At 33.3% G+C, this 15,218-nt stretch overlaps 1 protein-coding gene across 3 annotated transcripts; it reads right to left on the bottom strand.

Moving 5' to 3' along the window:
- Positions 1-79: 79 nt before the first annotated feature.
- On the bottom strand, positions 80-4,854 carry LOC105435884 (trihelix transcription factor ASIL1). 3 transcript variants are annotated; one of them, XM_011659403.2, is made up of 2 exons: positions 3,426-4,853; positions 80-456 (listed from the first exon to the last, which is right to left on the bottom strand). In XM_011659403.2, exons 1-2 carry the CDS (start codon positions 4,249-4,251, stop codon positions 449-451), a joined length of 834 nt encoding a protein of 277 aa, XP_011657705.2. In that variant the 5' UTR covers positions 4,252-4,853; the 3' UTR covers positions 80-448. The 3 variants fall into 3 exon arrangements, with proteins under 3 accessions (XP_011657705.2, XP_011657694.2, XP_011657712.2); XM_011659392.2 differs by lacking the exon at positions 80-456 and adding an exon at positions 586-1,102 and having other exon boundaries at positions 3,426-4,854; XM_011659410.2 differs by lacking the exon at positions 80-456 and adding an exon at positions 586-1,062 and having other exon boundaries at positions 3,426-4,854.
- Between the last annotated feature and the right edge of the window lie 10,364 nt (positions 4,855-15,218).

Here is a 15,218-nt window from a genome sequence, read left to right as displayed (position 1 = left end):
ACACTTAAAAACATCTCCCCCACCCAAAAAAATAAAAAACTAAGTTTAGATTCTCACCAGAGCACTAACCATCACGACACATGAGAAGAAGATGAGAGAACTTCATACTTAACTTACCACCACAAAAGCAACATTCATACAAGATTAGTTACACCAACCAAATCTGTAAAATGGTGGCATTTAGATATTTAAAGAAGCTGAATTACACCAAGCTAATTCTTAATAGTAGAAGATAATATGGTTCGTCTTAGATTAGCAGTTTGCCCAACTTCCCTACAAGGAGTGCGGAAGGGGTTGTTAGCCTTGGCTAACTTCATAAAATTAAATTCCAACTCATTTGTGATATTTAAAATTAGAGGTGTTCATCATCTGCTCCACAATATCAGAAGCTTCCATTTGTATTTACCTTACGATGTTTTTATGTTATCCCTTCTCACACGGCTACCCTCTACATATCTGCATCAGAAAAAGAAATGTCTTTCTAAGATTCACAAACATTTGACTTGAAACGCACGACTGATTATGAATGGTCATGTTTTGCCATCTTCGAATGTTCAGTTCTCAAGAATATTTGGAAAAGCAAGATAGATTAGAAAGGCAGTTTTCCTGGAGATATGACTAGCAAATTTGACAGTAGAAGAGGTTTTCAAGAAACAATATACATTAGCAATTCTCGAAAATATAAAATCTTATATTCTTGAAGAACTTGAATTAAATTAGTTACACCAAAGTACACTACAAAACAAGACTAGAGCGGAAGTATGTCACGTGACATCATTAATGAGGCAGAGAGCTGGTTTCATAATCTTCAGAGGAAACAAACTGATATAAAACTACACGATCCAATGGTATAATCTTGAGCAAGGAATTATCCACCAAGTACCCTTTTCCCCTTTTTCCTTTTGATACCAATGATAACAGTTAGAGCCACCCCCCACAGCCAATAATCAACAAGAAGACATCATGCACTTCAAATTATTCCTCCAGCTTTCCGCCTAGAGGCTTGCGTCAAAGACCTTGGAGACATCCTCCCCAAACATTCCGAGGCCAAACATAGTCATGCTAGAAGCAACATTGAAACGTGAGAACAAATTTTCTAATCCTGGGAGAAAATAGCCAATTAAAAAAAATGAATCAAATAACTAAATTAGCCGAAGGAGATAGTCCAGTAATCTAAGCTCAAAAAGTCATTGTAATTTCCAAATCTAAAATCTTCACGCCTTCCCATTGGTCATGGGAGACACCACAGCTAGGGAAAGTGAAGCCTAAGTTCAACCTAACATTTTGCAAAAAAAAGTGATGATGTAGAGACTTAACTGCTGGTGCTAACTATCAAATGACTAATAGCAGTTTACCCAGATAAAATTAAAGCAGAATTTGGCTTTACTTGACCAGTTTCTTGATACCTAGCATCAGTTCTATATCCAATGTTCTTAAAAGCACAAAAATAAATAAAAACACTGTTCCAAGGCACACATTCTCTGTTTGGAACACGGAAAAAATGTCTGAGGGATTTTGTTCAGAATTATTGAAAAATCTATATATTAAACTGTCGAAAGTTCTCCACCCGGAGAAGTTTTATCAGGCTATAACTCTTCCTTCCAAATACCTCCCCAACACCATATTCTGGCTATGATGTATACAGAAATGTATAGTTCTAATTTTTAAGATCATTGTTTTTTCTTATCACTGAAACGAGAAACAGTTGGGGGCTCAGTGGTTCACACGCAATTGGATTTTTGTTTTAATTTCCAGTTATGTACAACTCTTTAGATTGGTGGTTGTTTCCTCTGTAACCAACATATGAACCTATGAATGTATCTTCTTCAAGCTACTCAACTGTACAACAATTATCCTCAACCTAACACAATTCCTCTACCATCTCTACGCTATGATTCTTTCTGCAATTCAGATTTTCAGATGATACATATACCAAAACGTGTTCACCTCAAACCTGAAGAATTGCATTACTTTTTGGCTTTAATATGCAGAACAACCTTGCATGTCAGGGACCTAATTCTCTCCAAGAAAAGTGATTGAGATAAAGTAATCACTAATTGGTAGACTATAAATGAAATTCAGAGTCCTTAGCCTCAACTTCAATTTTATTTTTTAAAATCAGGGACGTATACAAGAGAATACCAATCTCTCCCAAATTCTCAAAAGAGATCAATTACAAGATAATTGCCAAAAGATACCCCACCCTCTCCACTCATCATCCGCATAAAACGGTAATGGTAATTCTCACAGCCCCCCCGTCCCCCATGTCTACGTGTGTGTCAGACCCTCACCCCAGGGGGCTATAAGAGACATAATTATATGTCAATTTAACCGTAATGTACAAATAGTTGTTCGCTCAAACAAAACAAGAAAAAAATTTGTGCCCACCTCAGGGTTTTTCCCTTCTCTTAAAGAAATAGTTGAACCTTTATGTCAAAAGAAAAAAGAAAAAAGAAAAAAGAAAAAAGAAAAGAAAAAAAGGGGAAAAAAACTACCTTTTCTTTGCATGGTTTTCCAAAACCGTGATAGACAATGAAACAAAAAACAAAGGAACTCAAAGGTGAGAGTAGTGTTATATAAGCTTAATTTTCAAAAACCAAAAATGGGTTATAAGACATTGTCAAAATCTCTAGAGTCTTCACATATTTCTCTAAATCATTATGAGTTGGTCACGTAGCAATGCATTATAACCAAGGCTATACCACTTCGTTACAACCCATATTCAAATATAACCTTTCTATATTGTATTTACATAGCACCAGCACCAGTAAAAATAAAGAATCATTTCGTAGGTCCATTTTCAAGTCTCTAAACAAGCAAAACATAAGGCATTGATTACATAATACAGCCAAATTGTATCCAACCTTAGAAACCGCAAGTACCCACCCCCCCCCCCCCCCCCACCCCCCACACACAACCACAAAGAACGACCAAGATTCCTTTTAGTTTTATTTTTTTTTTGAAATAGAAGATTCCTTTTCGTTTTAGTAACTTATAAATTGTTATATATATCTAAGTAACCCTCATCTCGGAATCAAGAAAGTTACAAAGTTACGGAACTGGTTTTTAATAATTTATAGTGTTTAGAATGTAAAACTTTATCTGGAGGATTCCCTAGAAAGAAAAAGAACATAAAAAGTTCACTAATATCTCTAATATAAGATTGAAATATGACCATACAAAGTTAAATTAGTAGTTTATTTCAAAGTTCTGAAAAATCTTGGGAAATCTTTCTGCTCCATGGATCTCAAAAACCACGATATCTAGCAAACAATCAGACCAAATAACTCTACTGCAACAATCAGCACAGAAGACGCTCGAAAAAAAAAGATGATTGAAGCTGCAAGAGATCGAACTTCCACTTCATGCGAAACGAAAAAGCGATTTCAATGGGAAAAGAGAGGAGAAAGTTCGCTTAGCCTTACCACTGGGAGTTGATTTCTTCCCTCGCTTAATCCTCTCAAGCTGAACCTGGGTCTCCATGAACATATGCATCCGCTGCAGCTCCAAATCCTTAGCAAATTGCATCCTCTGCTTCTCCAATTCCACCATTTGTCGCACTTTCTCAGCTTCCACTCTTTCATAGACTTCCCCAAATCTTTTAATCGCTCTTGCCAACCTACTCATGCCCTCACCTTCCGCCTCGTCATCGTCGCTCACTCTCTCCTCCTCCTCTTCTTCTTCCTCCTCCTCCTCCGACAATGCAACCGCAGCGGCAGCAGCGGCAGCAGCCGAGTAATTCCTCCGAAAAGACACATCTTCCATCGCAACAGCAGGTCGCTTCTGAGAGACAGCGACAATAGCAGAAGAAGCAGCAGCGGAAGGAGGAGGAGTCTTACGGAAGGGCAAAGGAAGAGCCAAAGGAGGAGAAGAGGGTTTCTTCATGGAAACAGTAGGACCAATGAGTTCATCAAGACGAGCATAAAAAGGCCAAGAGGAAAGAAAATTTCCATGGGAAGCAGAAACCCTAGCCCTCTCGGTCTTGTACTTCTTCTTAACGGTATCGATCCGGTTCTTGCACTGAACATCGGTGCGATGGGTCTTCTTGGTAAGACCGTGGAGAGAGTTAACAGAATCGGCAACGTCTTGCCAGTCCTTCTGACGGAGATTTCCACGATTAAGGTCGAGAAAACGGCGACCCCAAGCGTCGATGAGAGTGGAAGTAGCGTCCTCGCTCCAACAATCCTCACGAATGGGAACTTGGCGAGAGTTAGCAGAGGAAGGGGTGTGAGAATCGGTGAGATCACCCATGAGGAATGGGGAGAGAAGGAAAAGAAAGAGAGAAGAAGAAGAAAGGGATAAAAAAAGAAGGGAGCGTCGGCGATGAAGAGCGAGTCGGCCGGGGATGGGGATGGGGATGGGAAAGGGATAAGGGGTAGAGAACCGAAAAGGAAGCGGGCCGGGACCGGAAGGAGGGGGGTTGGGTCATGATGGTTTGGATAGAGTGTCGGAAGGGGCTGGGGATGATTCGGCTATGGCTTCGGCCCAAAAGAAAGGGTGCGGTGAAGGGAGGGGGGGGGTGGGGTCGGTGAGTAGCGGGAAAACTGCGGTCTGGCTGGCTGGGTGGGGAGAAGGGAAAACTCACAAACGGAGAGGGGTTCACGTGGGATGGTTGGCCGGTTATTCATGGAATGGAGTTCAAAGCACGTGGGATCTCACGCGAGAAGCGCGTAGCCGGCCGTCGATTCCAATTTTTATTTTTCTTCATAGACGCTTTCTTTTTTTTTCTTTTTTTTTTTTAAATATAAAAATAAAAACAAAAATAAATAAATAAATAAATAAAATCGTGGGTTTTGGGTCGGGTGAATGGAAGTATAGTATATGGGCAAACTCTCTCTGTTTTTCTCAACGGATACCATTTTCAATTTCTTTTTCTTTTTTCTTCTTATCAATTCAATTACTATTTTTATTAAATATGGAGTTCTGTAAATGCCACCATATTTTCGGTCTGCGCCAATTGCCTTTTCTTTTCTTTTCTTTTTTTGTAAAGTTTAAAATTCTTAAAAACACCCCATATTTAGATACTTTAATCCAAATTTTAATTTAAAACTATTGTTTATGAGCCTTCATGCTTTAAAATTGGTCAACTTTTTTCTCAATCATCTCCTCCTTCTAAATTCAAATATGCTCATTATTCATATTTTCTTTACCAAAACACCCTCCACAATTTGAAATATTTTTAAAGATTAGAATATTAGTAAAAATAATTTTAAAGGTTAGAATATCTTAACATAAAAATTTGAAAAACAAAATAAATAAATCTGGCCAATTTGAAATATATAATTATTCACCAAAAACACACCTACCATGTAATTAAATAACATATGCTACATACAATTAAAATCTATGAAAAAATATTTTTTCTCATAAAACATAAAAATTAGAAGAATTGTCATTAACAACAAGCTTCACCTCTACAATTTATCATTCTTTTTCTTGGACTTTAGTCTCTTATTTCATTCTTTCAATCAAAACCCTAACAAATGTTTGAAATCCATTTTAAACCTCATCTTCTTAACAGATTTCTTCAAAAGCACATTTGGACATTTCACGATTGTTCCATATCTCTTCTTCTTCGGCCGCTTTACTCTTAATTGCTTCATAAGTACATCTAGACTTTGGCTACTTTACTCTGCATTGCTTTTGGAAAAATTCTGCACGTCTTTACTTCATATTTAGGTATCGAACCGTCTTCTATTTTTCATAGAAATTTTCAAACGAAATAGTAGTTTCTTCTGTTTTAATCAGATTTTTTGACATCATTATAGTCCTTTAGTTGTCCTCTTGATTCGAACCGTAAATATTTTGCTTTATATTTATGAAAATTAACTTTTAGAATTTGTATTAAGATTCGGTTTTTAGGCGGACAATATTTTAAAAAAATTATGATACATTGTTTTCTAGAAAACTTGGTATATATAATTTTAGTTAAACTTTATTTGAAATTTAAAAAATATTTAAGGTTGGTGAATTCAAAATCAATCATGATATTAAGTTTAAAGAAATCATTATAAATCAACTTTAAAAAAATTAAAAATTTGTTTTTAAACCTCCCTAATCTTACTAATTAAAATTCAACTTACATTTTTTTTTATTTAATATCTAAAATTTACATATATTTTGAAAATTTATTTTATCTAAAATTTACATATATTTAAAATTTTGTTTCATCTCTTTATATTTTTTTCTCCTATTTTATGTTTCAAGTTTTAAATAGTTTTTTCTTTATTTTGTTTTATTGGAACTAATAATTAAGTATATAGAAACATCTTTAAAAATTAAAAATATCACAAAGTTTATAAGTGCTCTATAGAATCTTATATATATCAGTGATAGACCGATATTTACAACATGGTCTATTAGAATTAGATTTCTATTTGTGCTTTTTGGTGGGTTATGACTTATGAACTTATATTTTAGCATTGTTAGGTCGTTTTGAAAATTTAAGTGATACTTCGAGGTAATTTTTGGAATATTCTTTTAAATTATATTTGTTAAATCGCTATTGAATTTATTAAGAGCTTGATAAATAACCACTAAACTAAAAAATTAGAGAGGATAATTGATAGACCACTAATAGATGTTGATAAACACCGATAAATGTCTATTGATGTCTATCACTAACAGACTGTAAAACTTTATTATATTTGTAAATATCTTCAACAATTTTATCATTTAAGACAATTTTTCGTATAATATCGACATTAACATCGCAAGAAAACTCAAATTAAGTAAGTTAAATTAAAAAAAAATTGTATGAAAGTTTCTAGAACCATTAATTATAAATTCAACATTTTTTAATGAAAAATTGGATTTGTTTGTGGTGACGGTTAAGTTGCGTGTCCATCATTATTTTCAATTCCTAATACTTTCATCCATTGCCAAAATTGAAAACTAATGTTCACAATTTCTTGTCTTATTAAATGAAATTTCACATTTCTTGAAAATTTTGGATTATAATTATTTGAAAAACAATTTTTTTTCTTTATCATTACTGAAAATTTTGTTACTTTACGGGTTATCGTTTTAATTAATAGTTCTTATTTGATAATTTTTTACCTTAGTTTTTCTCTTTTGTTGCATTAAAATTTGATTTTTTAGTCTAATCTTTAAAAACAAAATATTTGTTTTAGTTCTAAAAAATTTCTTCCTCCACTTCTTCTCTAACGGCTACCTCTCTCTCTACTTTCTCCTTCCTCTCCCCTTCTCTTTCACTCTCTTATTTTCTTCGTCTTCCTCAAAATCTCAGAAACCCTATCTTACGAGATCTCCATCTCGTCGATCCACCCTCATCTTCTTCTCCTCGCCCTAACAGCGTCAAATTTCCCAACTATTGATCGACATGACAATCATGTCTGTTTGCTTAACAAAGCCTTTTTCAGTCTACCAATAAAGGAAAAAGGATTGTTGATGATACGAAAGTTGTGCAAAGTTACGTATACGGTTTGGTTTCAAACATTTGTTATAAACAATTTCAGCATAATGTAGTATAATTTACTTTATAAATTACCTTATACGGTGGTTGATCAACATCTTGCCTATTTTTTGGAGGTATTGTTTCTGATTTTGTTAATGTCGGTTGTCTACCAGCTGGCCCTCCAGAGCCTTGGCTCCCACTTCCAGCAACCCATTCCCTTTTCTTACCGTTGTCATGGCCGTCCTTTTTTCCAAGGTCTTTCTAATGCATCAATTCCATGCTTAGGTTTTCAGCTTCATCTTCTTCTTTGTCCTCTTCTTCATTTCCCTCCTCTACCTTATCAAGGTGCTTCTCAAAAGACCTTACTCCTTAAATTACAAATACAATGTATTTTCAAAATTTATTTCATATACACATAATCATAGAAGTAACTTATAGTTTAAAGCTCATGCTTACAATATATTTGTTTGTCTTTTGGGCACCTGAGGAAGTAGGTTGTTTTCTTTTAATCTCTTCGATAATGTTGTTTAAGTTGACATGCAATTTTTCAAACTTTTTGTCCATTTTCTCCTTCATAGTCTTGAACAATCCAATCATATGCTCTATACTTTTTTCCATTTTCTCATGGCTTTGTTTAATACTCTCAATAGCCTTGGCTAGTCCATCAAGTTGGATTGTAGAGGGCATTCCTCTACTAAGCGACACGTAAGCTACACAATCAATTTTTTTGCCCATTGTAAACTCCTCTATGCCTCTCTTAGATTTTTTTTTCCTACATGAAGGAACGGTGAAGTATGGTTTGCTCACTTCGTCAGATGTAGCGAGCATTGGGGATAGTTCAAGTTGTTTTAAGAAGAAAAAAAAATATTACAACTATAAGTGATTATCTACATATAAAATCTGTTGTAAAATGAGTTGCATACCATTGGCGAATCAAAGACCTTCTGTTGTAGGTCCTTCCATTTTAGTTGTGTGTATTCTTTCCAATTTATTATATGGGGTACTTCATTTGACATCCGTGTTGCAAAGAAGTTTGGTGGCGTACTCAAGGTTGGGATTACCTCGTAAGTCCAAACTAGGATCAGAAAAATGAACCCTCACACGAATATCCATGTTTGCCCTTTGCTAGTCACAACCATATTCATGAAATCTACAAAGAGGTCAAAAGCAACTCTCCCCCAAGGATACCTATCAAATAACTTGCCATCATCTACCATCAAAACGTGATCCCACTCTATACTAAAAAATTCTTGTCTTGGGAGTAGAAAGCTCTCTAGAAAGTATAATTTGGTCATCATTATCCTATCGTCAATCGTTCCAATTGTACTTATATTGAACATAGTGCTCAATCAATGCCTTGTTACCGATTTCAGGGTCTCGAAATAAATCATTTTCGGTCGTCCTCCACCCTCTATATCCTCTGTATTAACATATGATATTTCCTCGCAGTTCAGGCCTGTAATCAGGGTAAAATCCCTCAGCCCAAATTTAAGCACCCTACCCTCTATAAGGAAATGTAGTTGGGTGGTCAATTTCGACTTGCACATACGTTGAATGAGGTGCAAGAGTAATTGGGATCACTGGTTTTGTTACCGAAAACTTTAGAAAATGGCTGAATATTCTCTCACTAAATCTAGCTGTTAGTCTTTCCCCACTATTTTCTTCGATTTTATCTATTATGTTGCTTTTTGTCTGGAGGTTTATCCTTAAAGGTTCAGTCTTCCATTGTTAGGACATCAAGTATACCGATTCCTAGTAGTGATGAGTAGTTATTTTTAGGTTAATGGCAGTCACAATAATAAAATACAACACAATAAAATCCAATATATAAGTTAATGTTTTGCATACATTGTTGTTGAAAAGGAAGTGTTTGAATTGTCAAAATATTTTTTTACCCATATTCAAAAGCTATCTTCAAATTTCAAAGCACTTAGTTCAAAATGTATCTTGTTCACTATGAGAGTGGTCTAAATATTATTTGTCTTATTCTTTCTTGAAATGATGTTGTTGTCATGCAACTAAGTTGTCTTGGATTACCCTAATACGCTATAAAATTTTGTAGGTCTATACTTTTCATATGGTTTTATGAATGGTTTTTCTTAACTTCTTTGCGTTTTGTGTTGACGAGCTATCCTTCATGTTTGTTACAATTTGCTACCCATTGTCCGTTTTTTATTAGTTATTATTAAAGATGCAAACCAATAGTAGTGAAGTTGATTTGACCTTTTGGTAAGACAGAGAGCTCATCCTTCAATAGTATAGTAGTTTTTTTTGGATACCTATACTCATCCTATTATGTTTGAGTAGTTTTAAATTACTGTTTCACCTTTTTGTTTTAGGGTTTGTTTAATGGAGTCATCATTTTACAAGTTAGTGGTGGGAAAAGTTCGCATCTATTGCTCTTTAGCGAAGACACGTTCTTCATTTATCTTTTGCCTCTAGATATATTCAATGTCTGGTAAAGTTTCTGCACCATATGATTCATGATGCCTGTAACAAATTTATACTAGTAGTGGTTCTTTAATAAACCATAAGCAATGAGTGATTTGTTTTTCTTCATGCATAATTATTGACCATGATCACAACTACATTTGACATGTACTTGTTGCTGTAAGCTGGTTTATTTAGAAAGAAGTTAGATTGTAGAATTGAACATGTTGTCATTTGTGATGCGCATGGTAACCTAAAGTTCTGATTGAGTATGACTTTCTGTAGCAAATTTATATAGATGGAGCAATGGATTGAAATAGGACTTTTTGTATGGTTAGTAGAAAAAGTTTGGTTCCAATGTACTGACACTACAAGAAAAGTGGTCTACGACAACAGTTATTTTCTGTCGCGAATAAAATCTATGACAGTTATTTACCGTCATAGAAGCGGAAGTCATGAAAAGTCATTTCATGAAAGTTTTCGAAAACTGTCGCAATAAGTTTTTTCATGACAGAAAATCAATGTCGTTATAATTACTATTTTATGACAACAAATAACTGTCATATTTTATATTATAACAACAAATAACTATCATCATTTGTGTATTAACAAGAGTTTAAAAATGTCGCAAATTCGTTTATTATGACATTTTTTAAATGTCAAGGATGTGTGAATCATGACAGTTTTTTTAGAAATTAAATGTCATTGTTTTGCTATTGACGACATTTTTTTTCTGTCAAATATAGGGCAATCGTGACAATATTTCTTATAAAAAAATGTCATTGTTTTAATATTGATAATTATGGAGTGTAACAAATTCATAAACAGATTCATAAATTATGATATTTATTTCTTGTTGCAAATTCTTCAATTACTACCGTTTTTCTTTGTTCTCCTTGTCGCTCTACCATTACACGAACCATTTGAACGACAATATGTTATAATACATAACACTCATATAGAAACAAATGGTCAACACTTTAATATATATATATACACATTATAATGCACTTTGTAGTATTCGTACATTTCCAATCAAGTTTGAACAATTTACAAGTATGGAATTATAGCCCTTACTCAAAACTAGTGTAAATACCATCATAATACATATAACATGATTTTCTGTACAAGCATGAACAACCAACCGGTAATCCTTCACCTCTAAAAATATTCTTTGTTGCTTGAACCATCGTCGAATCCTTCATTTCTAAAAAAAACAAAAAAAGTGTTATATCAATCAATTGCTCCAAGTTGGATTCATTGCTCCAATAGATTATTCCAAACCTAGTAAGAAAACAAAATCTCATTTTAATTAGAGTGTGACTAAAGAACATCTCAACCCTTCATTCCAGCCCCCCTCCCAACACAATAAAAAACAGTGAAAATGGCACACACATAACATGTCTTTAGCCAATAGGTTATAAGTTAATACTCCCATTGATTTAAGATTGAAAAATAAAAAACAATAGTGAAATTATAGAAGAATAACTAGTGTGCCCAAACTTTTGTCCATCCCCTCCACCCAATAAAATAAAGAACAGTGAAAATGGCACACATAAAACATATATCCTTAGCCAATAGGAAAATTAAAAAAAAAAAAAAAAACTACCATAACGGCACGATAGTCATAACACTTCAACATGTATTTAGGCTCAAGAACTACCAGAACACCCCAAAAAAAGTAAACTCACACCCACACACTAAGAGAGAGAACCTGGAATTCTTTGAAGATGAGGATATGTTAACAAGTCTTTTTATTAGTTAACAACCATATGACATAATTAGATAAAACTTACAAGTCCCCAAATATGAAGAAGAACAATATACCATATGAATGAAACAAAATAGTAAAAGATGTTATAATGAATTGCTCTTGTGAAATTTCAAATATCGATAAGAAAGTAATGCTTATAGTTCTCTTGTCCAATTGGAACTTTGTGGTTACAACAACACAGTGGAATGAATAATAAGGAAGCACATCCTTTTTAACTTAGCAATCAGTTAAAAAAATATATATCTCAAATGGTTTAATTGAAAAAGAAATGTGGAGGACAAAAGGAAAGAGAAAAGCATACCTTATAACCATCTCCTATAAGCAAATCTAACTCAGAACATGCAATTACTTATAGTAAAAATCAGTTTTTAAAATTGAAAATGTTGCTAGGTTGCATCTCAACAAACAAAAAGATATATCAACCAAACTCGAAAATGACTAGAAACAAAAAGATATATCAACTTCAAAGTAGAATCATTTAACAAAGTCCAATGTGAAAATGTACAAAACTATTCAAAATCAGAGATAATAATTAGGGTTAAGAAGAAACAAAGAGCGAAGGAGAAAGAAAGAACTCACGCGATCGTACTTCCCCCGCGGCTACTGAAACTGCACAAGGCGAATGAAAACATTGTGGGATTTGGAAACCGTTGGTCAATTGAGTGCAATACTCTGTAAATAACTTGTGCCTAAATGATAAAACTATAAACATACAAAATACATATATATTTCAAAAGAAAGATGTGATTAAAGTACATAATAAAAGATAGACAATGACCAATTGGTCTAAAGTTTAACAATGGGGTCTCAAATATCAAAATCAATAGCTTAACAGTTACACTACTATTATACAATCAACATGAACTATAAGTAGATAAAAAAACAGAAGAAGACAAGAAACATTATTACAAGTTGCAACGTGAAGACATTGTTGATGGAGGTTTAGGTTAATGAACTCGGTGACAATCTAAGAAAAGATATCAACCAAATACTTAACAAGTGGAAGAGAGAAAGATAAGATACTTACATTGTTGCAATGGAGATATGCTACAAAAAGGGTCGTATAGAAAGAGATATGCAGTCATTGATGGAGATTTAGGAGAAAACTTACATGATATACTACTTATAAATAGAAATGTTATATACTTAAAAACCTGTTTGCTACAACAATGGCTCTTGCTCAAAATTTATCATTCGTGCATAGTAAGATGGTACTATTACAAAATTTATCACAACAACTTCAAGTCATTTTCAGTATGTACACTTTAGGATAAAAATATAAAGTGCAAGTCTCATACATAAATATACTCCAAATACTAGTTTCCTCACCTCCTCAAAGTTTTTTTCTTCTATATATATCTAGGATCAAATAATATGAAAACTAGCTCAAATTTTTCATTTTATGCTTCTTATAAAATAAATATTCATAAAAAGGATAAACAAGGGACATTTCAATATATTAAACTGTAAAAAAAAAAAACCTATCTAAACAAGGGCTCCATGAATATGAACATTTAAAAGAAATCTATCTAAACAAGGGCTCCATAAACTTCTATACTATCAAATGATATTAAACAAATTGGTTAGACTTATGCCTCAATAATTATGCAAAAAGAATATGAACATTTTAGTGTTACCAAGTCTTTGTGAGTTGGACATTAGATATGTATTGAAGAACATTTTGGTAAGCTAATAAACAATAGACACATACATATTTGAGACAAATACAAGAACTTTGGAGAGTGAAGAACATTTTGGTAAGCTAATAAACAATAGACACATACATATCTGAGACAAATACAAGAACTTTGGAGAGTGAAATACATTAAACTCATTTCTCAAGTCATGAGCTCATTGACTTTTCTAGTATTAAGTTTTGTATATCACTATTATTGTTGTTTCATTTTGTCGGATAATTTGCTAGGCTCCAAAAATCAATGACTTCATCACCTTTAACAAATAAAGGTTCACAAAATCCAAATATAAGTACCAACTCCAATTGTAAGCCCAATTTCAAGTCTAACCCCACACTCAACTCCACTTTAAAACCCAATTTCAACTTCATGCTCTTCAATTGATGACAATTTGATTGTTGATTATTATGTTGTTCTTGGTGAAAGTATTTGAAGGATCTTTAAAGAAGATATTGGCATTGGTTGTTTTGAGATCACCCCCAAGTTGTGAACTCGGGGTAAAGTTCCTTAGAGACTGGGTAACTTTGTTATGAGTTTCAAAATTAGGGTGATACATTTAGGTTTAATAGCAAGTGTCTTACCTCACAAATATCAGGCAATTACGATACAACTCAATAGCAACCATAAAAAAAAGATCAATAGAAAAATCAAAAGTACTCAAATTCACTTGGGAAATGCATAGACAAACAAAAAGACCCTACACACCATCAAAGTTTAAAATCTCACATTTCATTTTTCATTCTCTTTTTCTCAAAGCTTCAGCTCATGGACATAAAATCTCCCTTGGCCTTGATTTCCTAATTCGAACGAAAAAAAGTTTATTAAAAATCAATCAAATGCTTCATTGAGGTATTTCATCAAACACATTGTAAGCTACCAAAATGCTTCATCACATAGCCAACCATAAAGAAAAAAAATGTAGATTCAAATTAGAAAAATGATCGTAAACAAAAATATTGAATAGGATGGTAGACAAAACAAACACATATATCTCCTATAAAAGCAAAACTATGAGAGATGTTTTTCTTAAAAAGAACCATCAATATATCACATTTTGGGTAAAATGAAAGCATTTGAAGTTAATATAATGTATAAATACAAACAATAGAAATAATGGCTGAGTTTCACTAGTTAGTTCAGCGATGCAAAGGGTATTGGGTGGTGGCGTCGACTGAAGGAGAGAAAGAGGGAGATTTCAGACGTGTCGTTGACGAAAAGTCTCATTATTCCCGATGTGCATGAGAGAGGAGAGAGATGGTTAGCGGAAGGGAGGAAAAATCGAGAACGAGGGGCGATGCAAAGAAGAAGAAAAAAAGAAGAAGGAGAGAAGCAGAAGAAGAGGAGGAGGAGGTGGTGGAGAAAAAGGGTTTTGGAGATGTTTTATTTTAATAAATAAATTATTTAATGTTTTTGAAATTAAGAAAAAAAATCAGATTTTAATAAACTTTTTATTTAAAATAAATTTTATTTTAATAAATTTAAAAATTCATTTTTTGTATCTTTTATGACACCAAATAACTATCGCGGAAAGTGAAATTTGAAAAATTCCGTCTTTTCCCGTCAAAAACCCGATTTTTTAGCTTTTGTGACAGCTTTTTCTTTCCTCCTTTCAATTTGGGATGTATACAACTGTCGTAGTAGGTAGATTTTCTTGTAGTGTGATGTTAAGCTTGTTGGTACCTAAATATCTTAATGTTTATTCTTTTTGTATGTAAACTATCTTTTAATGGGTATACGAATATTATAAAGTGTATTATAGCGTATACATATTAAAGTGTGGAGTCTTTGTTTCAATATGGGTGTGATGTATTAGAACATTATTGTCATTGAAATGGTTAGCATAATGGAATTAGCGACAAGAAGAAGAATAAAAAACGGTAGTAATTGAGGAATATACGACAGG

This window comes from Cucumis sativus, unplaced genomic scaffold (genome assembly GCF_000004075.3).
Source record: "Cucumis sativus cultivar 9930 unplaced genomic scaffold, Cucumber_9930_V3 scaffold94, whole genome shotgun sequence".
Classification (NCBI taxonomy): Eukaryota; Viridiplantae; Streptophyta; class Magnoliopsida; order Cucurbitales; family Cucurbitaceae; genus Cucumis; species Cucumis sativus.
This window is presented reverse-complemented; position numbering and strand designations above follow the sequence as displayed.